Here is a 27,806-nt window from a genome sequence, read left to right on the forward strand (position 1 = left end):
CCAGAAATAGTACCTTGGGTTAAGAACTTTGCTTCAGGATGAGAACAGAAATTGTGCTCTGGCAGCAGCAGGAGGCCCCATTAGCTAAAGTGGTGCTTCAGGTTAAGAATGGACCTCTGGAACGAATTAAGTACTTAACCTGAGGTACCACTGTAGTAGTGAACAGTATGAATTTCACCGAGGAGGGGCCAACATGGCGCCGAGGTAAGACGCGCTTACCGGTGCTCTTCGGACTTCTTTTAATCTTCTTTTAATCTTTTATATTTTATCTTAACTGACCCAGTCAGTTTTTGAAGTATTTTATAATTGCTGCAGCCGCATGCTATAGAAACTCTCTGAGAGACTTGGCCCTGCTCCAGACTGCTACAGGCTGCCCGTTGTTTCTCTCTTATCAGCAGGCCGGCCTCGGCTGCTAAAAGAGATGAGAACGCCATTATCTTAATTGTGTGTCAAGTGTTTGTTATTTTAAGAATCGTATAATCCCTGGCCTGAGGAAAGTATGGGTCAGAAAAAACGCTTGAGAGACTTTGACGAGCCCCTATCATCCCCCAAACCAAAACTATCAAGGTTGGTGCCACATCGGAATAGAGGAGGGAGTGACCATGCCGAGCATTGCCTTGCAGTGGAAACCCAAAATCGCTTCCTACCTCTAATTGATTTAGAAGCTACTCCAATTCTGATGACTCAAAATTTTTCAAAAGTAAAGCCTGTAAAGGAGAATACAAAAGAAAAACTCTCATCACAGGAAGATGGTTTAACATCTGATATGGGGGAGTTCCCCAGTTGTGAGCAGTTACACTTAGTAATTAAGACCCTTCACTGTATTTTTAAAAGGATGGATGAGGTATCTTCACAATTATCCAATATCTTGCTGAAAATCGAAAAACTTGAATCAACAACACAATCTTCAGTTTGTGAGGTCAAAAACTTATTGCCTCACCCCAATTCAGATAAAATAAAGGAGACCAAAATTAAACATATCTTAAATTCCCAATTGAATAATCAGACATTAACTCTGCAACCCAAGAAAAGCTGCCTGTCTGTCAGGTCAGAAATAGGAAGATGGTCAACGCTAGAAGGGGCTAAAGACTGTTTAAGCAAACTTTTAAAAATTAAGAAACATCAGATTGACCTATATGCTGTGATGCCCCTTCTCCGGCAGAACAACTTCTTGAAGGTGATACTTGCGTTCCACTCTGAAAAGATACCATCTATTATAGTTAGGAGGAAAACGCTTTTGTCCATGGCCGACATCGTAGCAACAAGGGTTTTTGCAGATAGCAAGATCAAACCCCTTCTAAATAGGTGCCCTGGCGGTGAGGACATTAGGACAAGAGACTCTGCCTTACCTCAAAATACTGTCAGGCCCCACTGCGATGACTCTGCAGCGTGCCATCCTCGACCAAACTCGATACCCTCTCAAACAGCCATATATGAGGACGAAAATCTGCAGACTGCCCTTGACGAAAGGGAACATATTGATTCATTCAGAGCCCTCCCTCCGAAAGAACAGTCGGTGATGATGCAAAGATTTGACACGCTTAAATCTCAGCTTTTGCAAGTCCAACATAGAGGGGCAGATACTAACGATGTCTCAAATAACTCCACTTGGGCTCACCGGACTGAAGTGGTTGACCTTCTTCAGCTAAGCCCCACTCTGAAAACAAAAACCATCCGGCAAGACTCAAACCTTCAAGTTGTTTCTGCCCCGTGCGCTATATCACGAGACGACCAGGCTCGGCCATCCTCACTGAACCTTCATCTACATTCATCGACCAACATACCTAAGGACGAAATTCTGATTTCCCTGCTTGACTCAAATCCCTCTTCAACTCACTCTTCTATGCCAGAGCTAGAATCTTCTCCAGTTTCAACCAGATATAGAAGTAGTCCACAAGTGATGCCCCTGAGAGAGCCTTCCGCAATTCCCGCCCCCGTGATGCCCCCTCAATTACCTTCTTCAAAGGAAAATGTGAATGTTACACCTCAGGACCCGCCATCGGAAACGATTGAAGACCCGATGGGACGCATCAATAAAATCATCCTAATGTCTGATGATAAATCTGCGAGAGGGTTTCCTCCGACGGACTTAACTTCTCCCTCCCTGGGTATTGCTCTGTCAAGTTGTACCAAGAATTTCGAAATGAAGAGACTTCCTGTTCAGGGATCTACTTTCAGTGGATCATCCACGGTGTGCCAACAGTCGAACCAAATTGTTAAAAATTTTAATTTGGAGGGCTCCTCACAGTTACCATCTTCCCAAAGTAAAATAACTGATTTTTTTGTTACATCTTCTGTCTTTAACAGAGAGTCTGCCCCCCCTCCGTTTTGACTGTTAAAAGAACAACACAGAAGTCCCCAGCTAGCAGTCCTAAGTTGGAACATTGCTGGCTGGAAAAGGAAAAGATTAGATCCCGAATTTCTGTCCTATATAAACTCTTTTCAGATAATCCTTTTGCAAGAAACTTGGGAAGAAGACAAAATAGATATAAATGGCTTTGAACTGATATCACTTCCAGCTAGCCCCTCCCAGAAAGGTGGCCGGTCCAGAGGTGGTCTTGCAATCGCCATATCGCTTAAAATGAGAGCTAAACTCTCGCTAGTTCAGACTTTTCCTCCTTTTGCTTTTACAGGTCTGATTTCAAGCGAAAAATTCTCACTATTAATCACCAATGTTTATCTTCCTCCAGGTGGTCTTATATCAGACCTCCATTATAGATGGGATTCTCTGGAAGATCATTTATTGGCATGCTATGTTATGTACCCTAATATTCCATCGATAATGGGTGGTGACTTTAATGCACGTACAGCCGCCAACTGGGATGGGATAATTAAGGCCAAGTGGTGGGTATCTCCCCCCTACCCAAAATCTGATTTAATCTCTTTTACATCAAGAAGATCTAAGGACAACAGAGTGAATGAGGCGGGAGTCCTTCTTTATCAATTGGCCATTCGTATGAATTTGAACATTTTAAATGGCAACTGCCCTCCGGACGTGCCAGGTGAATTCACTCATTTGGGCACATCATCAAATAGTGTCCTAGACTACCTTCTAGTTTCAGATGACCTAGTTTCAAACTTCTTTTATTTCAAAGTAGACAATGTACAATCCAGTGACCACCTACCTCTAGCGGCCAAGCTAACGCTTGACTGGCACCCGGTTAGCGGTACACACCCAATTCATGTAGGTTTAAATGCCACAGCTCAAGTAAGAGGCATTAAATGGTCTATGAAACAGGCCCAAAAATATGCAGAATTCTTCCAGAGGAATATCTCCGAATCCCTTATTGTTTCAATGGCGGAGTTGTCGGAACCAAATAGGATACTGGAGTGGTTCTCCCACTTCTCTGCAGATTTAACTAGCTTCTTTACGATGCCGGCTCACCTGGTTAACCGAGATCAACCCAGGTTCGGTGCACCTTGGTTTGATTCCAAATGTAAGCAAGCTAGACTCTCTCTCTGTTGTATCTACAACAGATACAAATCTTCTGGAGCTGAAACCCTTCCCCCAGAGTACTTGCAGGCCAAAATTGCTTACAAACAGGCACAGAAGTCAGCCAAGCATGAGTGGCAGCTAAGACGTTGGCAAGCGCTGATTGCTGCCTCTAAGCTTCGCAACTCTCGCGGTTTTTGGAATTTAATCAACAAAAGATCGAGGAAATACCCATTGACGGTTATCCCAGCCCCGACATGGGAACAGTTTCTAAGAAAATATTTCTCCCAGACAGATATCTCTAACATTCATTCTGATACTCTTTCAAGCCACTTGCCCATATGGCCAGATACTGACCCGGAGGAAATAGTAGATTTAATTGCTAAACTGAAAACTGATAAAGCCCCAGGGCCCGATCTGATCCCGGCTGAAGCTATTAAACAACACCCAGCATGGTGGGCCAAAATTCTTGCAAAAATCTTTGATGCAATCAATGCCACGGGCCAGATACCTAGATCATGGAAGGAGTCCATCATAATCCCTATATATAAAAAAGGACCACCAGAGGACCCAGGAAATTATCGTAACATCAGTTTATTATCAATCATCGGGAAAATCTATACTCGCTTCCTGCTAACCAGACTAACCCAATGGGCCGAAGATTCCAATCTGATAGGCCATGAACAGGTCGGGTTTAGACCAAATCGTGCTTCTATTGACCATGCAATAATTCTATATCACCTGGCGCGGAAGTATTCTTCCCCCACTCATGGTCTTCTATGTGCCGCTTTTATAGACCTGAAGGCGGCTTTTGACAGTATCTCTAGAGAGCTGTTATGGGAAAAACTGGCAAAGTGGGGCATAGATAAAAGGCTGTTGTGGCTTATGATTAAATTACATGAAGGGACGGCCGCTAGGGTGAGGTTAACACCTGAGGGTGACCTCACAAACTCGGTACCAATAAATAAGGGGGTACGACAAGGGTGCATCCTTGCCCCCTATCTTTTTAACCTCTATATTAGTGACATGAGAACCCCCCTAGCTGAGGCCCAAACTACCATTCATGCACCCAGGCTTGCAGACTATTGCTGCCCCTTATTATTGTACGCTGACGATGCGGTGATCCTCTCATATTCTCGAATCGGTTTGAGGAGGGCCCTTAAGATCTTTGCGTTATATTGCCAAACAAATTTACTTACTATTAACCATTCCAAATCTAAAGTCCTAATTTTTTCCAGGAGTCGTAAACTGTATAGATGGGAACTCGAGGGGAAGCCAATTGAACAAGTTTACAAATTTCAATATCTAGGAATTTACTTCCAGTATAATATGGGATGGAAAGCGCATATCACATATTTACAAAATAAGGTTAAAGCCCTTATCTACGCTCTATTACGCTTCTTCTTCACTGAGGGGGCTATGCATGTTCCATCCGCCTTAAAAGTTTACAGTGCAAAAGTGGTTGCAACTATGGCCTATGGGGTCCCTTTATGGGGCGCCTTTGTAAATCTCATGCCTCTGGTGACATTGCAAAATCTTTTTCTAAGACGCCTTTTGAAACTACCCTCCTGTGTAAGCAACTCTGCCATTCGCTTAGAACTTAAGACCCCCTCCTTAGAGATTCTGATGTGGAGACATGCCTTTAATTATTGGCTGTCCCTCTGGCATAAATTGCCAAATTACCATCTTATTCAGTGCCTTTGGAGAGACGAATTCACCAGCCCATGGGCAACAAAAATCCATTCCAAACTGTTGTCTTATGGAATCTCTCCTTCTGATATACTTAATTTAGATCTAATTACAGCTAAAAAGGTCATCAAACAAAGATTGGAGGAGGTTGATTTGCAACAAAATCTTACTACAGGCGGAGGTACATGTTCCCCAATAAATCAGGGCATTACATCTATGTCCCAGATACCTCGATATCTGTCTACCTTATCGGCTGCGTCGCATAGATTCGCACATTTGTTAGAGCCAGATTTAATGTGTTCCCCTCAAATGTGCTGAGCAATAGATTTTCTAACGGTAAAACCTCTGTTTTATGCGCATGTGACAACAAATCAATAGAATCCCTTTATCATATCTTGTTTAATTGCCCCATATACATTGTTCCCCGATCAAGGATTCTGAGTTCAATCATTCTGGAAATTGTTGCTAAACCACCTGAATTACATCTAGCTTATCTACTCCAGGACATTGACTCTTATAGAACATTACAGGTTGCCAGATTCCTGATTTCAGTTCTTTCATATAAAAGACTTCATGGAATGCTGCATGACTACTAAAAATCTAGTAAACTCTATGCACCATCTTTATCTTCAAGGCCATAATACGGTACATCTGAATAGTGTGATGGAGATTATGCGTTGAAATATTTTAGTTGATATTTTAGATTGTAAAATGCTATTTTTATCTATTGATTTGTTTTACCTTGTGGGCTTATAGCCGAATAAAGTATTATCTATCTATCTATCTATCTATCTATGAATTTCACCCAAAATGAAACTTATTACTGCCAAGAATAGGGCTGTCATATGTCTGGGGGGAATTTCTGGAAATTACTAAAATGTCCAAGAAAACCCAGATGTATGGCAACCCATGTTGGGAATAGATTTTTTGGACGAATTTCTTTTTTAAAAAGGTCAGAAACTTCAGAGTAGGCAAGGTCTTTGAAAAGGGTGTATGTCATATCTCTAATCTCAGACTAGAGGTGTATAGAAATCACCAGGCACATTTTGTCAACCATATTGAAATGCTGAATATGTGGATGGGCTATGCTGGTGTAGCTCCCACATCCAGGATCAGCCAGGCATCCCAGTTCTTTCAACCCAGCTCTGCTGGGGCTACAGTATGAAACAAACTCCTTCTCTTCAGTTACCCCATCTATAAAATGAAAATCATAACAGCATACCTTGTGACGTATGATGTTTAATGGGATAAACAACAACAACAACAACAACAACAACAACAAAACATTTCCCAGTAAGCGTAAGTGAGCAGAGCCATTTTCTCAACACAAAGATTGGGGTGTCATCTTTTATCAAAAATTTATTCAAAAGCCCTTCGTTGTGAATGGTTGAAAAGAAAATCTGGCATGCTGGACACATAATGGTTGTAGGAGAGCTGCGCACCTTCCAGGTAAAGGTAAAGGTAAAGGTACCCCTGCCCATACGGGCCAGTCTTGACAGACTCTGGGGTTGTGCGCCCATCACACTTAAGAGGCCAGGGGCCAGCGCTGTCCGGAGACACTTCCGGGTCACGTGGCCAGCGTGACATCACTGCTCTGGCGAGCCAGAGCCGCACACGGAAACGCCGTTTACCTTCCCGCTGGTAAGCGGTCCCTATTTATCTACTTGCACCCGGAGGTGCTTTCGAACTGCTAGGTTGGCAGGCGCTGGGACCGAGCAGCGGGAGCGCACCCCGCCGCAGGGATTCGAACCGCCGACCTTTCGATCGGCAAGTCCTAGGCGCTGAGGCTTTAACCCACAGCGCCACCTGCGTCCCGCACACCTTCCAGAGCCGTTCACAAAACCTGGTTTCGTGTAGATTTCCCTGCACGGGAGAGCTGACTCAAAGTTACCTTGTGTGAGAAAATGGCTGCATGAATTGCCATAAGGCTGTAATCTAGCAACCAACTATGCTATGATGTCGCTGACATCAGCGACACTTTCATGTTCATAATTGGATGCACACAGACATAAGGAGATACACATAAACAAACCACCGACAGCTGCTACAACTGAAGAATGGGAAGGCAAAACAAGCGCACGTAACATACAATGCTGGGATGTTGCTTAATATTGCATCCTTTCTCTCACACTGTCATGAACCGGCAGGATGATGGGGAGGAGGAAGAGGATGCCAGAAAAGGATGTAGCTGGGACTGGGACACACTGGGGACAGCAGGGGATGGAGAAAGAAGTACTCACAGGGTGCTGGAGGATGGGTGAGAGGATGCACAGGAACCAGGGCAGCAGAACCCAGAGCCAGAGGGACTCCTGTCTCTATGAACATGGCCAGCTCTGAGGCATATGGAGCAGTGGGAGGGGCTCTCTAGAAGGCTGGGGAGGCAAGGGCCCACAGCTGGCCAGGTGGGGCTCGCTAGCTCTGGGAGGAGTTGTGTGATTCCTCAGCCAGAGTAGGCTTGGAACAGGTGAGGGCCATATTCCTCATCAAGCCCAGATGCTGCAATCAGCATGCAAAAGTACAAAAGGGAAGTGAAGCTGCAGTGCTCAACTGCCCATGTTGGTGGATCTTGGCTTGGGGTTCAGGACACACAAACATGCACATATGAATATGCAACACAGTCCAAAATGTTCCAATTCACACAGACTAAATAGAATTAACTTCTGAGTTCATATACTAAGCATTCAAACCAGCAGATACAAAATGTATATGCTTGATTTGTTTTAAAACAATTACACTCCATGAATCCAAGATCTTTCCTGGGGAGGTAAAAGCCAGTTCAGACTCTATCAGAATATACGTGAAGTTAGATTTATATATAGATTTATAAAAAAAAACCTATTATTTTGCCTGATGGACATCACTTGGCATTTGCTTATACTGACTTTGCTTCTGCATGTTGATGCCCATTCAATTTGTTTGGTAATATTATTAGCATCTTTAAAATCATTTTGTCTTCCTGGTGGTACAGCCCATAGTTGCCTTTGTTTGGACTTAACCATCCAGGTTCCTTTACCTTTTACCTTTACAGCAATAAAACTGCTAGCAAATTTGCAAAGCTAAGCAGGTTCCTGTATGCTTTCAAATTGGATGGGGGACTATATTGCAGGCGCTTGGACTCGATGAAGTGCAGGGTCCTGTCCAACTCTACAACTCTATGATTCTACTGTATATAGAGGGTCAGTACACAAGTGGTAGTCAGCATGGGGAAAATATTGTTTAAGGAATATGGATTATTCATAAGCGAAGCTACTAATTATAGTCACTAAATGGAGTCTGATGTGTACATAGGAGCCAACTCCTAGGAGCTGAGGGGGCTTCAGCTTCCCCAATAAATTATTTGAGGGTGCTGCCCCCCCCCAAAGTTGGTAGGTATTGCCATTTGAATGGTGTGTGTGTACTGAATCATGTGATCCATTATGTGGTGTGGGGCTTATCTGCCCCCCCCCCCAATATTTTATTTAAGTTGGCATCCTTGGTTGTGTGGAAACATTTGTCATCTTCCAAGTGGGAGTCAGAAGGCATAGATCAGCCTTGAAGCTACAGCTGATGAACATTGTATCCATTCCTGTGCTACTGAAGTCAAACAATTCCACAAGATCAGGTTAAGTTATTAAGTGTATGTAGGCTTCTTAAATCCTCTTTGCTGAGTCTCAGGCTGTGGTATCAAGTCAGAAGAATGCTGTTGCTCCTAAATGTCTCTCCACAAACCTGGTGGTTTCTTGTGGCAGGTAATATACATAAGATTTAATGATGATATTCTCACAGGTAGTTTCTTGCATGACATGGTGAGGTTCTGTGAAAGATACCTTAGAAGCATTTTTGTGTGTCAGTAAATCAAAGGGTCTTCATTTCTTACCAAGAGTTATTTTGTCATGCAACAATTTTCCCGTCAATGAAGAAGGAGAAAGGCTCTCTGGAGATAATCATTCTTCAATTTTTGATGCCATAGATTTTCCCCATTTTCTGTGACTCATACCGTTCTCCTGGTGAATTCAGAGAGAGGGAGAAAGGGCCAGCACTTGTTCTTTCAGCAGACCTTTCATCACTCTCCAACATTTTTTCATTACTGTACCCAATTTATCACTCAGAAAACAGAGATGGGGAGGGGGGAGCTGTAGATACTGAGCCTTGGAGATATATTTGTTGCCTGTAGCTTGATGGTAGTAAAAAAAAGGAAGAAAGGGAGGAAAATAAGGCTGCCATTTCTGTTGATTTGTTTTCCAAAGACTGGATTCAGGGCTGGGTGAGGTAGGGAAAAGTGAAGTACAGTGGTACCTTGGGTTAAGAACTTATTTGTTCTGGAGGTCCGTTCTTAACCTGAAACTGTTCTTAACCTGAGGTACCACTTTAGCTAATGGGGCCTCCCACTGCTGCCACACAATTTCTGTTCTCATCCTGAAGCAAAGTTCTGAACCCAAGGTACTATTTCTGAGTCTGTAACCTGAAGCATCTGTAACCCAAGGTACCACTGTAAAAGGAGATAATCTATCAGTCAAACCTTTCCAGTTTCCTGACTCAATTAGAATGGCTAAAAGCCTTTTAACGTGATAGGAGCATAGGATTTGGCATATCTGATTAGATTAGTAGTCCATCAAGCCTAGCCTCTGCCAGAAAGGGATAGAAGAAAAATATACACCCACCTCAGCTCCCTGCGGTGGGTGTATATTTTTCTTCTATCCCTCCCACCTCAGCTCCCTGCGGGACGCAGGTGGCGCTGTGGGTTAAAGCCTCAGCGCCTAGGGCTTGCCGATCGAAAGGTCGGCGGTTCGAATCCCTGCGGCGGGGTGCGCTCCCGCTGCTCGGTCCCAGCGCCTGCCAACCTAGCAGTTCGAAAGCACCTCCGGGTGCAAGTAGATAAATAGGGACCGCTTACCAGCGGGAAGGTAAACGGCGTTTCCGTGTGCGGCTCTGGCTCGCCAGAGCAGTGATGTCACGCTGGCCACGTGACCCGGAAGTGTCTCCGGACAGCACTGGCCCCTGGCCTCTTAAGTGAGATGGGCGCACAACCCCAGAGTCTGTCAAGACTGGCCCGTACGGGCAGGGGTACCTTTACCTTTACCTTTACAGCTCCCTGCCTGTCATGGAACAAATGTGCAACTTTGTACACTTTTTGCCACCTACCCACCTCTTACAAAATCAGCTGCAAAGGCCAAGATAAGATCTCCACTGATTAATTAGAAATACTTTGAGTTTTATATTGTGAGCTTCTTTGTGCAGGATTTGTTTGCCTTGCACAGGCTCTACTGAAAAAATCATTACCTGTATTGTGACACAATAATGCCACTCAGACCATTTTCTAAAATAACCAAGCTGTTATTTAATTATATACTGACATGTTTGTGATCAATTTTTTTTAGTGATTAATAAAAGCATAATTCTTGGCAAACTGATTGTCTCTTGAGCATTCGGTAACTCTGCTCTACAGCTTATTCATTTTCTTTGAACTACAAAACCCCATTTAATCCATTCCGAAGCTGAGATCAAGACAGACCAAATGACAGTATTTTTTGGGGGGGGGGAGGTGCCCCCTCTCTTTTACATTGTACTAACATCCAGTATTACATTCTCCTAGTTTGCGAAGAAACTTTATGTGGAAATAACGGCAACACTGGGGTGCCTTCCAAAAGATGAGTGAGCCCCTTGGGTGCTCTAAACATGTAGCAAGCCTATTGGGGAGATTTCAGATGGGTTGTGGGATCAGTGCTCCTCATGCATGCAAGCTTTCCACATTAAGGATAGAATAAAACAAATGCCTTCTACTGAGTTTGGGTTCAATATATTGAGACAAGAGTTAACGTGGTGGTTTCATTAATTAGCAGCAGCAGCATCAACAACAACAACAACAAGCTTTCTGCTGGTGCTTTTTCAGCCAGTCAAGCTTCCCCCACCTCACAACTTTCTCCAGGGATCTCACAATGTTTCTGGTAAAGAAATGTTTCTAAATTACTATAATCTCTACATCTCCTTTTACCTAAACAAAAAGTAACAAGCACCAACAGCCAACTATTCTGGACAGGAGAGGCTACTTGTACATCACTCAAGAGTACATCTTACTACTTACTTCCCTGCTCCACACCAGGCTTCTCAGCATGGTTCTGTAAGTCTCTGTGGAACATTCACCTTCCTTCCTGACCACTGGGACATGTCACTTTCCTCTAGGCTGCCTTCTTTCATGTTGTCCTGGAGAGCAACTTGTTTTTCATCTTGATCTCGAAAATACGCAAAAGGTGTTGATGTACAACCTGCCCTGTTCCCATCTACTGGAATGAGTGGATCACTTTTTGGCAGTGATATACCTACAAATACTTTAGAAAGTCTCTCCTTGATCTTTCTGAACTAAATCATAGGTGCAATTAGCTGCTGGACTGTGCTGCTCTATTCCCAGATAGCGGAGCTGTAATTTTTCACGCACACTTTGTTACCTGGTTGCAGACCAGGGTGCTCCTTTGCTCTTTTGTAAAAAATGTGTTTTTGCTGTTTCTTCATAGCTTCTTATTTCATACATCAGGCGTAGGCAAACTCGGCCTTCCAGATGTTTTGGGACTACAACTCCCATGATCCCTAGCTATCAGGACCAGTGGTCAGGGATGATGGGAACTGTAGTCCCAAAACATCTGGAGGGCTGAGTTTGCCTATGCCTGTCATACATCGATGTGGCTATGCCCTGTAAGTAATTCTTCAGCTATGGATAGTATAAAGCTTATCCTTCGACCTATAAATAATTGTGCTGGGGACCAGTCATTGTTCAATGCTGTACTGCAGTAAGCCAATAATGCTTTATATATAAATCTCTAAGGTCAGTTGCTTTTTTCATTGGGTTTTAACTGTCTGGACAGACATTTCCATGGGGCCACTGGTTTGTGGGTAATGAGGACTAGATGTTCTTTGATTAGAGTGCCAGTCCTGCTTAAATTCAGAACTGGAAAACTGAGGCACATTGCCACTAAAAAGTTCAGATTCCATGCCTTGCAAACACGCCCTTCAGGCAGGCTGATGCACTGCTTATACCATTCAGATTGCAGATATCTGCATGTAGATAACAACAATAACTATCTCGTATGTCTGTGGATTCCAAGTAAGGAGCTTGGTACTTACCTTCTCATATGCTCTCTATCACACATGGTGTGGATATAAAGGCTACATGGCCCCTCAAGCCCTCTTCTTACATTTTGCAATTCCTAGATGACTTTCATGAACTTTTCTGAGCATTTCATGCCAGAGAGTCTTCAGAAACACTGCCTTGCTAATAGGATGGAGGGAGCTGTCAGTTTTGGTTCTCTTCGTTTCTCATTTTTACAATTTTAAATTCAGTTTGTGAACTTGTGGGTGTTTTTTTAAAAAAAATTCTCATGAAAATTTATTAGTGCACATTTATCCTGATAAACACATTTTAATCTGTAGTTTTGAGACTATATAATGCATTTCTGGGGGGAAAAAAACCAATTTCCCTAATATGATGCATTATTGTTTGTTATTTTCACCAATGCTGTCATGCATCTTTCCCCTAAAAGATGCATTTTTTTGAAATATTGTTTGGTTTGAGAACTGCACTACAAAGTTTGGAGAGCTGTGAATTTAGAAGAATAGCTGTGTTTCAGTTTGCTTATTGTTTCATAAAGTTCAAACTTGATAGCTTCATCTTTAAATGCACAGTAAATCGAATTTCTCCTACATTCCCACTTGCTGCCTTTGAAAATCAGCCCAGCTATTACTGAGAGGTCATGCCTGCAGTTCCAATAGTCCCAGAGGCTTGGATCACAGCCGCATCAGTCCTCTGGCCAACATTCATGTATAAGTTCTTTCAGGACTCCTGTGGCATCCTAGTTCTCTGTTCCTGTTTTGATTTGCTATAATTTTCTGTCGGCTATGGGAAGTAACTATACTATCAGATGCCTGCACTTCCACATCAGAATTATGCTCTGGGTACAATGAAGGTTGTGTGGCCCTGGAAAGTGCATCAGCTGTAAACATCAATTTAATAGGTGTGTAAGACACAGTGGAGCCACATTTTTTGTCTCAAAGTACAGTCATTTAACTGCTTCTCACACAACACTATCAGAGGTTTATTCGTTTCTACTTGCTCTTTCTGTCCTTAGGAAAACTGGTGAAATATCTGGCCAGCAAACTCAATAGTTCTTTTTCAATCTGTGCATATGTGGTTGCCAGTTACCACCATGGTTCTGCATAATCACTGCACTTAGCCCAGCTGCAAGATACCACAAGAAATCTTGAGTGGCTTACCGGGGTCACATAATTTTAATACGTACAGGGGTTTTGCTAAGTTCCATTTTAAACATGATCCATGTTTGTTCCTCTGGTGCACCCTGTATCATCTGTTTGTTTTCAAAGTGCCCAGAGTGGTGTTGCTTTAGATGACAATTTCAATATCAATTTCCAAGGGCAAACCTGCCCAGGAATCATTGTATAGCTTTCTCGGACTGGGTCTATGGCATCATTTCAATACCCCCAGCCTGTCAGGTTTTACCTTCCTCTTTACAGATCACACCTGTCAATAATGTCAGTTGTTGTTGTTGTTTATTAAATTTGTATATTGCCCTTCATCCACAGATCTCAGAGCAGTTCTCAACATAAAATTACAATATAAAAATTCAGTGATTCCAAATGCACTTTTTATTTAATTTCCGATTTGCTTCTCTTGTTGCACTTAGGACCTTCCAAAGCCTCAGATCATTTTCAGGTTTTGCAGAACCTCACACAATGATATAATCAACTGAAGAGTCCGCTCTATGTGCTAATATATCATGTGTATGATTCTATGGTACATTTCAGATGTTGAACTGACACCAAATGGGAGCTGCAGAATTTGATACCTCCCCAAGGGGATATTGAATGTGCAGCGTTTGGAGCTATCCTCTGTGAGTTTTGACTGTTAAAAGCCAGAGGAGGCATCAAGTTAGCTGAGGAAAAAGGCATTTGCAAATTGTGAAATGATTTCCTTTCTAGTGGGGAGTTTGAAATGCTTCCCTCTTGACAGGCTTGTTAAGTGCTTCTGGGATCAAGGCAAACTGGTAATTTACCATTAGGTTTCTCTACAATGACTAGAGAGCTCACCAGTTCTTTGGGTTCCTCAATCTTTCCTATGACTTGTAAAGCCTCCATCCTTGAAAGCTCCTCTCTGTCATCAAGTGAAAAGGCACTTTTCCGCATGGATGGATCAGTGGGGAAATTTATTTATTCATTTGGATGGTATGTTTGCCTGGTAAGCAGCCAAGTTCTTCAAATATATCTTGATAACTCAAAATCAATGCCTTATATTCCTGTTCCTCGCTGGTTTCATGGCCAGTACTCATTTAATAAGGTTAAACTTCTCACATGCTGCCAAACCTAAGATTGGAGTCACTTGTTTAAGAACTATAATAAATTCCAAGTTATACACAATGTCTTCATATCTGATCCTGGCAAATAGCATCTTCTTACTGGTACCTTTACTGCAGAATATTTGTTGGGTGTATTTTTGGCCTAACTTGAGTGTATTTCCTAGTCCTCTTTGAGTGACATGTTAACCCGAACACCCATGTCAACCTTAAAGGACACCTTTGCTACTTATACTTCCGTTGGCTGATACAGAAGATGCAGTTTTATGCGGGTGGAGTAGAATTATGCAGCGAGAAGGGAAGAAAGTACCATTGGTTCCTTCTCCCTTCCCTTCTCGCTGTGTAATTCTGCTCCACCTGCATAAAACTGCATCTTCTGTATCAGCTCAGCAACATGCACCTGAGGATTCAGCACTTGTGATCTACAATATTTTGCAAAGTGGCTGTGCTTGCCACAGTTACAACAGGCTTCACTAACTACAGCGCACTGTTTTTGACTATGCTGCATGTCGGTTTCTGTAAGATGGCTCAAGCCCCGTTTACTTTCCCAGAAGCTTTGTTAAGTACCTACTACACTCCCTTTTTAACTGCTGTTGTGCTTGTTGCTGCTTTTAGTGCATGGACAACCCCTTCAGCTAGCCTCAGTTCTCTTGCTTGGGCCCACACTACTGTTGCTGCTCTACATATCTTGAGAGTTTTTTCCTATCTCGAGATTCCCCCAAATGTCACAAATAAGTCTATTTCTGATGAGAGAGCCTGTTAGGGCCTCAAAGTCACAGGTCTTGCTAAGGATTTTTGTAGCATGGTGCTCTATATTTTAATCCGTTTTCTCCATTCATGTAAATAATCTATGGCTTTCAAATGTTTCTTTTTGGGTATATGGTATTCCTCAAATGCTTACATTACTGCAACCGTTTTGTCCTTCTGCAGACTGGAAATTATTGTAAATGCTTCCTCCCCCATCACATGCAAACAGTACTGATGATTATATTCTATCAGATTTTCCTTCAGCCCCTCTGGCTGTCTGATAAGAGTTCAAATCTTTGCTTGAACTTTCTTCAGTTTTCTATGACGTTTCTAGACATCTACAGGGGGTGGGGTGGGGGGGTTGTAAAAATTCCATAGAAGGCTGTCAGTTCTATTGCTGGATGGAAACCAGGCCACAGATTTTTGGGTGGGGTCTATCTTGCCCACAGTGCCTTGCAGTCCCAAGGCAGAAGAAAGCTACACACTCCTTCAGAAGCCTTGCGCTTCCGCTTCTGACACCATGTAATAAGGTTGGGTTCAATATATTGAGACAAGCATTAACATAGTGGTTTCATTAATTAGCAATTACAGCAGCTAGCTTTCTGCTGGGGCTTCTTCAGCCACTCAGGCTTTGCCCCCTCACAGTATTCTCCAGGAATCATCTCTAAACTCCCTCCCTGATGTTTCCAGTAACAAAATGTCTCTAAATTACTATAATCATCACATAACCACCCACAACTTGCAACCGCATTCTCACATAGCAAATTAGGGTGGCTGCTTTGGTGCTATTTTAGGGGTCACAATTCAACCACTGAACCCGTGAAACATTTTTTTAGAGACAGGAAGGGGTTATCATGATGCCTTCTTACTTTACCCCCCTTTCTTTCAAAACTACCCCCCTTTTTTCCTATAGCTTTGAAAATCCACCAATTCTGCCTCCCCTTCTAGACTGTCTCTAGGAAGGAAGCTAGGCTTGAAGAGAAAGAGTGGCAGGAGTGAGAAAGGATAAAGAGGACATTTCCCCCTATTCATCCCTCCAAGTCTATATAGTTGTGCTAATGTAATTTTGAGATGATCTAACTTTCTGGAATGCGGGTGGCGCTGTGGGTAAAACCTCAGCGCCTAGGACTTGCTGATCATCAGGTTGGCGGTTCGAATCCCCGCGGTGGGGTGCGCTCCCGTTGCTCGGTCCCAGCGCCTGCCAAACTAGCAGTTCGAAAGCACCTCCGGGTGCAAGTAGATAAATAGGGACCGCTTACTAGTGGGAAGTAAACGGCGTTTCCGTGTGCTGCGCTGGCTCGTCAGATGCAGCTTGTCACGCTGGCCACGTGACCCAGAAGTGTCTTTGGACAGCGCTGGCCCCTGGCCTCTTAAGCGAGATGGGCGTGCAACCCCAGAGTCGGACACGACTGGCCCGTAAGGGCAGGGGTACCTTTACCTTTAACTTTCTGGAAAGGTTTTGTGAAAGGGGCAGAAGAGCCCAGGATGGCAAAATGCTTTTAGGATGTACCCCGTTATTTCAACTGATTGTAAACTGTTCAAACAGATTTTAATATATTAATCTTTTTACACCCATATGTGTGAGTATGGAAATCACATTCATTTAAAAGGAGCATTCACTAATTACTCTATCCACAGATGTCATTTTTGTGCCTAAATAAGACCTTAAACCTTTTCATTCTCAACTAGGAATATTTACAGGCATTACAAGGGAAACTGTAGTTGTGAGTGCAAATATCCATTTGCACTTCGTTTTCAAGGATAATTTCCAAAGCCACACATTTTTAAGTAATTGGTCTGTTGTGAAATGGAGGTGCAAACTGTACTCTCACTCTACTTTCTGCATTTTCAATGAAACATTGCCACACTCTGGTACATGAAAGCCACAGAAGCCCCCCACCCAAATAATAATAATAATAATAATAATAATGAAATGCCACAATAGTTCAGACACCAGCACCTGAAGTATTTGTAGGGTGACCACATGCAAAAGAGGACAGGGCTTAATAGTTTGTATAGAAAAAGAAATGTTATTAGCTGTAGCTTGCCCAACTGTTGAAATTCCTTCTTCTACACAACAGTTGAAGGCTCAGGAGCCCTGTCCCCCTTTTTGCTTACCCTCAGATTAAGGCTGCGTATACACTATATACCTTTAGAGCAGATTTTCCACCTCAACGAATTCTGGGCATTGTAGTTTGTTAAATGATGCTGGAAATTGTAACTCTGTGAGGTGCAAATTACAGTGCCCAGAATTCTTTGTGGGGGAGTGTTTCAAATGTGCTTTAAGGTATAGTGCATACGTAGCCTAAGCTACACATTAATGTATTATCAAATTCCTGGCCCAATGTGAAGCTGTGGAGCTACATGTGCATTTTTTTACCTTAAGCACTTACAGGTATAGCATGGGGATGGTGCCGCTGCGTCCCCTACCTCTACTCTGAAGGATTCTAGCCATATTTAGCATATATGTATGGTTGGACCATAAAGAAGGCTGATCGCCGAAGAATTGATGCTTTTGAATTATGGTGCTGGAGGAGACTCTTGAGAGTCCCATGGACTGCAAGAAGATCAAACATATCCATTCTTAAGGAAACCAGCCCTGAGTGCTCACTGGAAGGACAGATCCTGAAGCTGAGACTCCAATACTTTGGCCACCTCATGAGAAGAGAAGACTCCCTGGAAAAGACCCTGATATTGGGAAAGATTGAGGGCACAAGGAGAAGGGGACGACAGAGGATGAGATGGTTGGACAGTGTTCTCGAAGCTACCAGCATGAGTTTGACTAAACTGCAGGAGGCAGTGGAAGACAGAAGTGCCTGGCGTGCTCTGGTCCATGGGGTCACGACGAGTCGGACATGACTAAACGACTAAACAACAACAAAATGGTTGTGTGAAGATGGGTAGGTTTCAGATCTGACCACAATGAAGCAGGAAGAGGTAAACTCCCTCTTCCATGTGCTGCATTCCCAGTAAAGATCCTCTTTCTCCACATGCACACTTGCAAGTAATTCAAGTATGCATTGGGCTTAACATGGAGTTTGGTCCTCAGTCCACCACATTCCTAGGAAGAACATAGGAAGCTGCCTTATACCAGACTACAATTCCCATCATCCCTGACCACTGGTCCTGCTAGCTAGGGATGATGAGAGTTGCAGTCCAAAAACAGCTGGAGACCCAAGTTTGGGAAACACTGATCTATCAGCATTGTATGCACTGACAAGCTGCAGTTCTCCAGTGCTCAAGAGACGGGTCTTTTCCACCTCTATCAAGAAATGCCAGGGATTGAAATTGGGATCTACCTAAAACATGCAGAGCATGTGCTTTTCCACTGAACTGTGGCTCTTCCACTTTCTGAGGCTTTGCTTCTATCTTGGGGAATATCTACTGTGGGAATTTGGGTACTTTCCTTTACAGATCTGTATAGTTATTTTGACATGGCCACTTAGAAGCAAAGCAGGCAGTTTAATAAGTTTCACTTTTCTTTCCAGTTTTTAGCAGTTCCCAGGGAGGAATCAAGAGAAACTCCATCTTGATTCTAATAACATTTTCAACTAACCCTTTATTGCTGTGAAATTATTACAGTTTGGTTACCATTGTTTGCTTTTCCATTAGCCTATGACTATATATTAAAAAGTACACAGCATGAAGGGAGTGTCTGAGACCATAATTGCACTACAGACAAAAAGAAGTTTAACTACCCAGGGTTATTCCCAATGAGCCACAGTTCTATCTGGAAAGCTAGGAATCGCTAATAGAAATTTCAAGGCACCCTCATAAAACTGCAATAAAACTACTGCACCTTTGGTTTGCTGCTATCTGTAATCTCTTTTTCTGAGAAACAGAAGGTACTTTGCAGTGATGCAACAAACAGTTTAAAAGTCTCAATAAATTTGGTTAAGCATTCTATTTGCCACCTGTAAGAATGACGCTTGCACCATATATTATGAAAATGTGTTAATCCATGCATCCCACAGTGGGGTGTTGAACTTCTTTGTTAAAGCCAGCTTTTGACAGGCTTCCATTCTTAATTTAAAGACTCTCAGCTCAGGAAGCCCCAAAAGCTTTATTGATAAAATCAGCACACTATTTCAGCATCAGCTAAAAGTTCTGTGGTTCATAAGCATAGTTCTAGGATACAAAGCTAGGCGTAAGTAAACTCAGTGTCCCAACACCTGACAAGCTGCTTCTGCTCCTCTTTTAAAGGGCAGATGGGACAAGTCAGTCAGGCAGCTGTCCCAAATGAGAAGACTGTGCTTGCAAGCAAGCACTCCTTGGGAGTAGGGCTGCTAGGTCTGTTTGTGCTGGCACAGATGACAGCTCATCCTTGGCAACAGGCTCCAAGTCCAGCCCTTTGACTCTCCCTCGACTTCCAATTCACCTGGCTTAGCCAATTGGACAGCTGCCGCTATGGTGATCCTGGTAATTTTGTTCTCATGAGACTGAGTAGGAATCAGCCCAGCTAACTCTCCTTCCCTTGCAACAGCAGCATGGGACCCCTTCTCCATCATTGCTTGAGCTTTCCCTACCCTCAACCTTTGAGTCTTTCTCCTCTGACAGCTCCTGCCATTCCCAACCCATCCTGGCTGGTGTCACAGGGCCCACAACAGCTTTTATGGTTTTTTTTTATAAATGGGTTTACTGCTCTCTCATAATCATATTTAGCATTTGTTGTCCTGGAACTAGGGAATGGAAGTAATGTACACTTTGTTCTGCCACTCACTGGTCAGGGCACCTAGGTCCACTGAGAGGCTGCATCCCTTGCCTCTCAGGGAGAACATAATGGCATGGTAAAACTAGCTTGTTCCCATCTATCAATCAGGGAAGGAGAAACTGTTGCAATGCTTACACTCAACTTTCTTTCTTCATTTCTCTTTGCCTTTACACTGTCTATGAAATTGTGAACCATTGGGTTGGGATTGTTTTATCTGTACAGCCCTTTGACATTTCAGTGCTTTATAAGTGTTAAAACAACCACCGTCATCCTTTCTACAGCACTCTGAAAGAACATGCGTTAACTTAGTAGTTCTTACAGCAATCCTTTAAGGGCAGGGCGGGATGACCCAAGGATTACCTGAGATCACCTAGCAGGTTTATTGAAGTGACACCTGAAACAGGAACATTTTGTCTGACAGCTCAGTCTAGCCTCTATGCTATAGGACACTATGCTATACACCAGTGGTCCATGAGCTTCATTCAGGCGGCATATCACAAGTCTGGTAAGAACATGTCACTGCTTGATTTCTGTGGCATTCATGTTGCAGTACAATAAAATGCAATAAAAAGAAACAGAAGAAGCCACAAAGATACAATTAAAAACCATGCAGCATCTACTGCAACACATTACAGCCACTACGAAAGGTAGATTTTTTTTTATATGGTCTGCCAAGTCTCTCAGCAATTTTCAAGTGGTCCATGGTGGAAGTTTGGGAACCATGGCTATACTATATTATGATCAGTATTTGGCTTAATTTGAATGTGATGCTCTCTGTTGACATTTCCACACTTTTAGTTCTACCCATAGAAGAATATCTGTCTTATTCTTTTTAAAGAAACAAACATGCAAGGTCCTCGCAATACTGCTTCAAGTGTTATCCCCTGGGTCACAGAATACTTGAGTTCAAACAAATATTTCCAAATCCTATATTAGATGATTCAATTTGATTAAGGGAGGAATCCCTGCCCAGTGGAGACAGATTTCAGCGCCAGCTTCCTCTGCATGTGGTAGTCTTCCCAGGGCTAAAACTGTAATAATATTGGATCTTCTATCTGGGCTGAGGGGAAAAAAAGAAACTAGATATTTCAATGAGGCATAAGCAGACATCAAAAATCAGACTTGCTGTGAAAGCAGTGAAGAGAGAAAAATTAAATCCCTCTTTCTGAACGCTTTTCATATGATCTGCTGGCCAGTATCTTCCAGAGAAGTTGCAATTGTGAAGGTTGGCTAGGCCTACATTCAAGCTGCCAACTGGAACAGGAGGAAAAGAAACATCCTAAATTAGGCAAGACTCAGTATTGCTGTTTGTTAATTTTTCTGCCAGAATGGAATTAATCTCCTTTCCCCTCACTTTAATGCTCTTAACGAGTCATGCACTTAAGAGCATATTTCCCTTTGTTGGAAGGGACACATTCGACACAAAGCTATTGCTCACAGAGGCCAAAGCAATGAAGCATTGGGGCAATAAATAGGGAACTAGAAAGAGCCAGATCCCACCCCCCAGAGCATTGCTATTCATAGAGTAGTAGAACTGTGGGAATAAAGTTAACCCAAAAGTAATATGGTCCAGTTCTCAGCATTCAAGCAAGATGTACCCGAGAGATCACCAGGAAATGAAATGAATGAAGCTTAAACAATTAAACCAAGTGACAGCTGAAAGTAGGGCACACTCATTTGGCAGCTTCAGATACTCATGGGGTTGAATCCAGACTTAGTCATACTCAGAGGAGGCCCATAGAAATGAGCAAGATTTAAGTTAGTCACGATTTATTTATCTGGATCCATCACTAACATTTAAAGGTGTTATAGTCTATGATTAGGAGCGTGCCTGGAAAAGTCAAGTTATTTTATTTAGCTCAGAGCCAAAAATAGCAGCCACGGGAGAGCCAGAGCAGGACTAAGACTATGCCCTGTGAGTATGATATTTAACTCTTTTCCCATCTGCCATTGGTATGAATATGAAATTTGAGGAAAAAGTAAGAAGTCACAAACAGGAAAGCACAGTAGGATGTAAGCAGAATGGAGACCAGAGTCTGCTTGAATTTGTTTATTATTACATTTATATCTCACCTCCAAAGAGCTCAAGGTGGCATTGTTCTTCCTTTTCCCATTTTATTCTCACAACAGCCTTGGTTGGCTCAAGATCACCCAGTCAACTTCATATCTGAGTGCAGATTTGAACAATGGTTTCCCAGGTCTTAGTCCAACACTTTGACCGCTATACAACACTGCCTGCAGTTCAGTTATCAGTTATCAAATGATGTGTTAATGGGGAGGCGCACTGCATTTCCCCTAATATAAAGCACTGTGGTTTCACATGCTGGGGACCAACAACAAGAAGCACCCCCTCAAGGAAAGATAGCTGATTGCTAGGCAATAAATGAGTAACAAATGCAAAGTACTGTGTAAATAAATGATCCTTCGGCAACTTAGAATGAACAGTAGCAGACAATAGACATTTCACCACGGGTGGTAAACAGAAGGATGCGGGGGGGGGGGGGGGAGAAGATGCCTCAGTTAAACAATGAAAGACAGGTTTTGGAACTGTGGGTACAATAGCATGAGCCCCACCTTTGTTTCATTTTAGTCTTTGGTTATTTGATTTCATAGTCTGCTTTATTTTATTTATGGGACAACTACCGCATTTCTTCTTATATTGATTGCTTTTAATCAAATTTTAGAAGAGCCAGGAGTCTGGAGCTGTTGTTATTGTCCCATAAATCCACAAGAATTCATTCACATTCTACGATGAAGCTCCATTAGAAGCTATATCTCCTTTACCAGCAAAACCGATCAGACAAGCCAGCACTAGATAGTTAACATTTTTTTTACTTTATTTGAATCAAGCATGGAGAGGGGGGCTGTCATCTTCCAGATAGTTGCAAATCAAGGTGAAGCTACCTCTTTAATCTTTCAAGGAACAGAAACATTGGCAGTAGAAAAGAACCTGGGGAAGAGCTGTTTAACCTTCCCCCCTCCTGCTGTTTGCCCAATAAAAGTTCCTCCTACCACTTGTCTGCTAGAAATCCCCCCAGGCTTCCATTTTTCCTGAGAGGTAAAGTCTTCCATATATGTTTTGGTAGACAAAGGGCAGGAGTCCTTTTCAGCTATTTTGGTTTTTTTGCTACTTATCATAGCTAGCAAAAGTGTGTGTGTGTGTGCCTAGTGTGTACACATGAGAGAGAGAGAGATACCACAAGAGAAAAGAGATTTGGAATTCACTTTGTTCCTTCCTGGTCTTTTTGGGCTCCCTCACCATGCTGAGCTAAACCAAGATTTGCCTTAGCATGACACCTGAACCCAAGATCTTGGTTAAGCTCTTGCCTATCCAACCATGAAGTAATAGCCAGTTTGTTCTTGGCTTTGCTCTGTGTGGCACAGAAGTAAGAAAGACTGGAGAGCCTCTCTAGGGGGTCACATATTTGTGGTAAGCCATAGTTTGGCGTACTGTGCTGTGCAAATCAGCCTACTATATCACATTCAGTTTGGACTAAGAGTTCTGTACTTAAGCTATATTACTTTCTATAATTGAAAAGACTCAAGAAATTAAGTAGAGGAGACAATGCATATTACCTTTAAATGTTAAGGTCAGTGCTGTTTTTCTAGAAGAAGAGGTGCCAGAACTCACCATGAACACCTCCCTCATTCTCTTATAATGGCAATGGCGCCCACCTGAGAGGCGCCGAAACTGAGTTCCGGTGAGTTCTGGCCAGTGCTTCTTTTCTTAAAAAACGTTTGGGGGTACTCTCATTTCCCTACTCATATTGAAATACTGCCCCTCAATGAGACCAAACTTAGATTCACAAAATGTTTAGGGGTATGCATATGTGTCCCCCCAGAAAAAAGCACTGGTTTTGGATGAAAAAAAGCCATGGTTAAGGTAACATATATGGTTAAATATGTAAAAAAAAATCTTTTGTGAAATCCAATAAAAAGTTAATTTGAGTTTAATTTTTTTAAAGAGTCTATTAAATAACTTCATAAAACACAGTGATTATTATTAAAGTCTTTGGTAATAAGGAATAAATCAAATCTGAAGTGCTCTGGTAAGGTATTACAAGGATTATAAGCATTCAAAGTAGCCAGCTTACTCCAATTAATATTGACTTCCAGCAATGAATATTCAAAATCCCTTCTAATTAGAATTTCAACAGCAAGCTAATGATTTTGCTCAGATATTGGAGCCGGGAGGAGTCATCCTTTTGGTTAAGAAGCAAAGAAACAGTCTCTTAGTTGCAGATAGTGGTTTGGCATTCCAGCAGATATATTCATCTTCCAGATGAAGATATATTTATAGATATAAGTTGTCCATATCTCAAAAGAGGTAATTCAGCATTCAGCATAATGTGACCAACAGTATATTGATTGCTGAAGAAAAGAAAGAAAAGCTACAATTTATAGCAATTAATTGCTCAAAATGCAAGTTCACAACCTATTTTTGGTTATTTATGATGCATACAACCATCAACCTATGAATACTTGCTGTCCTGCACCATGTAAATTCATGCAGAAATAATTTTTTAAAAAGAATGGCAATAATAGGTTTCTCCCCTAAGGTTGTACTTAAATTTTTGCAAATCATATCATGCATACATTCCGAGTCAGATATTAAGGATACTAAAATAAACTTCCCTTACCCAGCTATGAATGTTTAATAGATTCTTACTCTGTGTGTTGATTTAGTTAATGGTAATTTGCGATAGAATTAATAAATAATTCTGTATTTCTACAAAGAAAAAAAAATCTATCTAGATGTTACAATGCTAATAACTTAAATTTACACTAATATTGAAAGCAAACAGCTCAAAGGCCCAGGGACATGCTACATAAAGAAGAAGAAATTAAAATTAAAGATGGTTCCTTTTCCTTATATCATAACACATAAAACATTGATGCTACTAGGCAAGTATAACCATGTGATCACATCATGGAAACCTTCAATTCCCAGTCGGTAATAGTGCCATTTCCACATTCCATATTAATTTCTAAAGGGGCTTGTGGGTACAACACTAGCATTGATCTGCATGGATTAGCTTTTATTGACTCTCCACGCCCTCTGCAAGCTCTAGAGCACCCACAATTTATCTGTTTACAATGGTACAGATCTTTCAGCACAGAAAAATATTGACAGACCACCTGAAGTGTGTGTGTGTGTGTGTGTGTGTGAGAGAGAGAGAGAGAGAGAGAGAGAGAGAGGGAGAGAGGGAGAAAGAGAAAGAGAGAGAGAGGTGTCTCTCTGTCACTCACTCACTCACTCACTCACTCTCAATCTCTTAGCCTAATTTAAGTCACACTGTTATTGTGAGGATAAAGAGGACAATAGCCTTGCATGTTTTATGACAGAAAAGTAAGATCAGCGCCATCACCATTTATCAGACCAGATAAATCTGTATAATGCAGACTACAAACTACAAGCTGCTACTGGTTTACTGCAAAGAAGTAAACCATATAAGTTACTATGATCTGTTTTTTATAAAAAATTAGAAAACAGATCAAGACCTTTGGTCAAAAGGGAAAATGACAATTACTTTAGCTGGCCAAGGGTCTTGAACTATTTCCTTATTTTTCATAAATGCAGTAAATCATAAGCAGACAATGCAGAGCTTGTCCAAGGTCCAGGGTGGGAGTCTTATTAGAATAAAGTTATAAACTTAAACAAAACAGCAGCTGGTCCCTGGCCCCCCCTGTCCCCAACCAGCCAAGCCCACCAAGCCCTAGGGCAAGTGTACCCAACTGCCTGCCCCCTGCATGGGCCTGATAATAAATGCATATTATAAATGCTTACAAAGCTTGCTTTTTTACAGACTCAAGTCACAGAGATCTTGGTGCTGTGCCAGTTGAAGTGGTTAGAAATACAGTATACATTTGGAGAAGCAAAGGCCTTTGAATTGAGATCTTTTTCTTATATTGATAATAATATTCCCTGCCTAAATGTATGCATTCCAGTGTAATGCACGATTTGTATGCTTTACATTCATGTACATATATGGGACCCTGATCCACCTGATCCAAACATTTCTACACATTTGAACTATCTGCACAGGACTCTTGACAGAAAGAAATGAATCCAAATGTACAGATCTCTTGAGTCTTGACAGAAAAGAGAGGATGCCAGACACCAAATTAGATTTCATACAGTACTGGACACATGTGTAATATTATCCTGATTCTCTCTCCGACTCTCCAATTAAAAGCAGGTGCATGAGGCTGCCAGTTTGAACACAGGAATGGAAGGCTTGGTCTGCTCAGCCTTCCATCTGGGTATTCCTGCCCCCCGCCCCCTCAGATGTGTCCCACTTTAAGTTGTTTTTGCACCTACAGGGGAAAAAATTGAAAATATCTGTGGGGTGGTGATGGTAAGCAGAAACATGACAGGAGGGAAAGGGTTTACACAGCCCATCTGCTATCATTCTTCTGTTTGGACACTGAGCCTCCAGCACTGCTTTCCTGTTTCCTTTTAAATGGGAGACTGCTAGATCTGTCTGCTGCTGATTTGGAAAACTATGATTTCTCCAACCTAATATTATAATAGGATTTTATGAGATATTGGTGTGGAAAGAAACAGGGAACCAGTGGAGCTGCCAGAAGGGTAATCAGTCATTTAAAAGTGCTTGTATTAACTGAGATGAATCTTTTATGTATAAAACGGTGGTTTGTTTCCGGTGTTATGATATTTGTGACAATTCCAAAAGAGGAAGCCCTGTTAGTCTCTGGCAGCAAAAATAACAGAGTCTTGTGGGGTCTTAAAGACAAACACAACTGCTGTCTTCAACAGAATCATGAAGTGTCATCCTGTACTATAGGTCTATATTACCCATGGTTGGAAGGAGGTGTTGCATATAGTGGAGTCAGAAGGAAAATAAATGTAAAAAGGAGCAGACAATGATAATTACATAATAATAGTAATTCTCAATATATCATGGCAATGCATATATTCCACAGGCAATGCTGCCACACTTGTAAGAGAAACACGTGGCTAAAAACATTTAGTGAAATCATGTCACAAGTAGTTTGGGACAGTTATAGTTTCGGTGCGTGGCTTTACATACCTTTCCCCTTCACATCATCCATGTCTGCTGGAGTGAATTTGAATGAAAAAATGAAAAATGCCCTTTTCCGTGATATAGGACCTTGCACTAAGGCAAGGGTGGCTAAGCTGTGATTCTCTAGATGTTCCTGGGGTACACCACACATCAACTCTGACTGGTCATGCTGGCTGAAGCTGGCTGAAGCTGCAGTTCAACATCTGGAAAGCCACAGATTCTCATCCCTGCCCTATGGGGATCTATAATCTCTCCTGTGGCAGTGGTTCATCCTGAGAGAGCCTAGCTAAATGTTAAACTGGGGGAGGAAACACACAACGTTTTATTGCCACAAAAGAAAGACAGTTGAGTTTAAAAGTCTGCAAGCTGCTTGTTTACAAAGACAAATGGAGATTTCAGACAAAAGAATAGCTTTAGTACAGAACAATCTGTGTATCTGCTCTGTATAGATTTATGGGAGAAATAATTTTGTGTAGGTCAGTTGCCATGACTGGAAATGGATACTAAAAAAAAAGACTTTGGAAATTAAGCAATAAAACACAACAGGCAATGCACTTCCAAGAAGTTGCTGCAAGCACTTTGAAGCAGTGGTGAAGTGCCTTTGTATTTCAGACACCCACTTTCTAAAGTGTGTTTTTGCTCTTACAGCATGGAAATTATAAAAGAAACCCAGTGGGAGATACCAAGCAAGTGCATTTTAGAGAACTTAAAGAGATAACAGTGCACAATTCGTGAGAAACTCTACCTACGGCCAACATTTTAGAACTGAGAAGACTGTAAACACAACACATTTCAAAGCTGGGGGGAAATGGCTAGATTAAAAAAAGACAGATTGATGTTGCAAC

The 27,806-nt window shown here is 42.1% G+C and overlaps 2 protein-coding genes across 3 annotated transcripts in view; one reads left to right on the forward strand and one right to left on the reverse strand.

Moving 5' to 3' along the window:
- NEGR1 (neuronal growth regulator 1) overlaps window positions 1-27,806 on the reverse strand; it is a 460,490-nt gene that overhangs the window by 187,872 nt on the left and 244,812 nt on the right. The window lies entirely within an intron of this gene.
- On the forward strand, window positions 168-27,679 carry LOC307219179 (uncharacterized protein; the record flags this gene model as incomplete). The annotated part of the gene is made up of 3 exons (XM_079982184.1): window positions 168-204; window positions 2,691-3,777; window positions 27,610-27,679. 3 exons carry the CDS (start codon window positions 168-170, stop codon window positions 27,677-27,679), a joined length of 1,194 nt encoding a protein of 397 aa, XP_079838310.1.

This window comes from Podarcis cretensis (genome assembly GCF_951804945.1).
Source record: "Podarcis cretensis genome assembly, chromosome: 6".
Taxonomy (NCBI): Eukaryota; Metazoa; Chordata; class Lepidosauria; order Squamata; family Lacertidae; genus Podarcis; species Podarcis cretensis.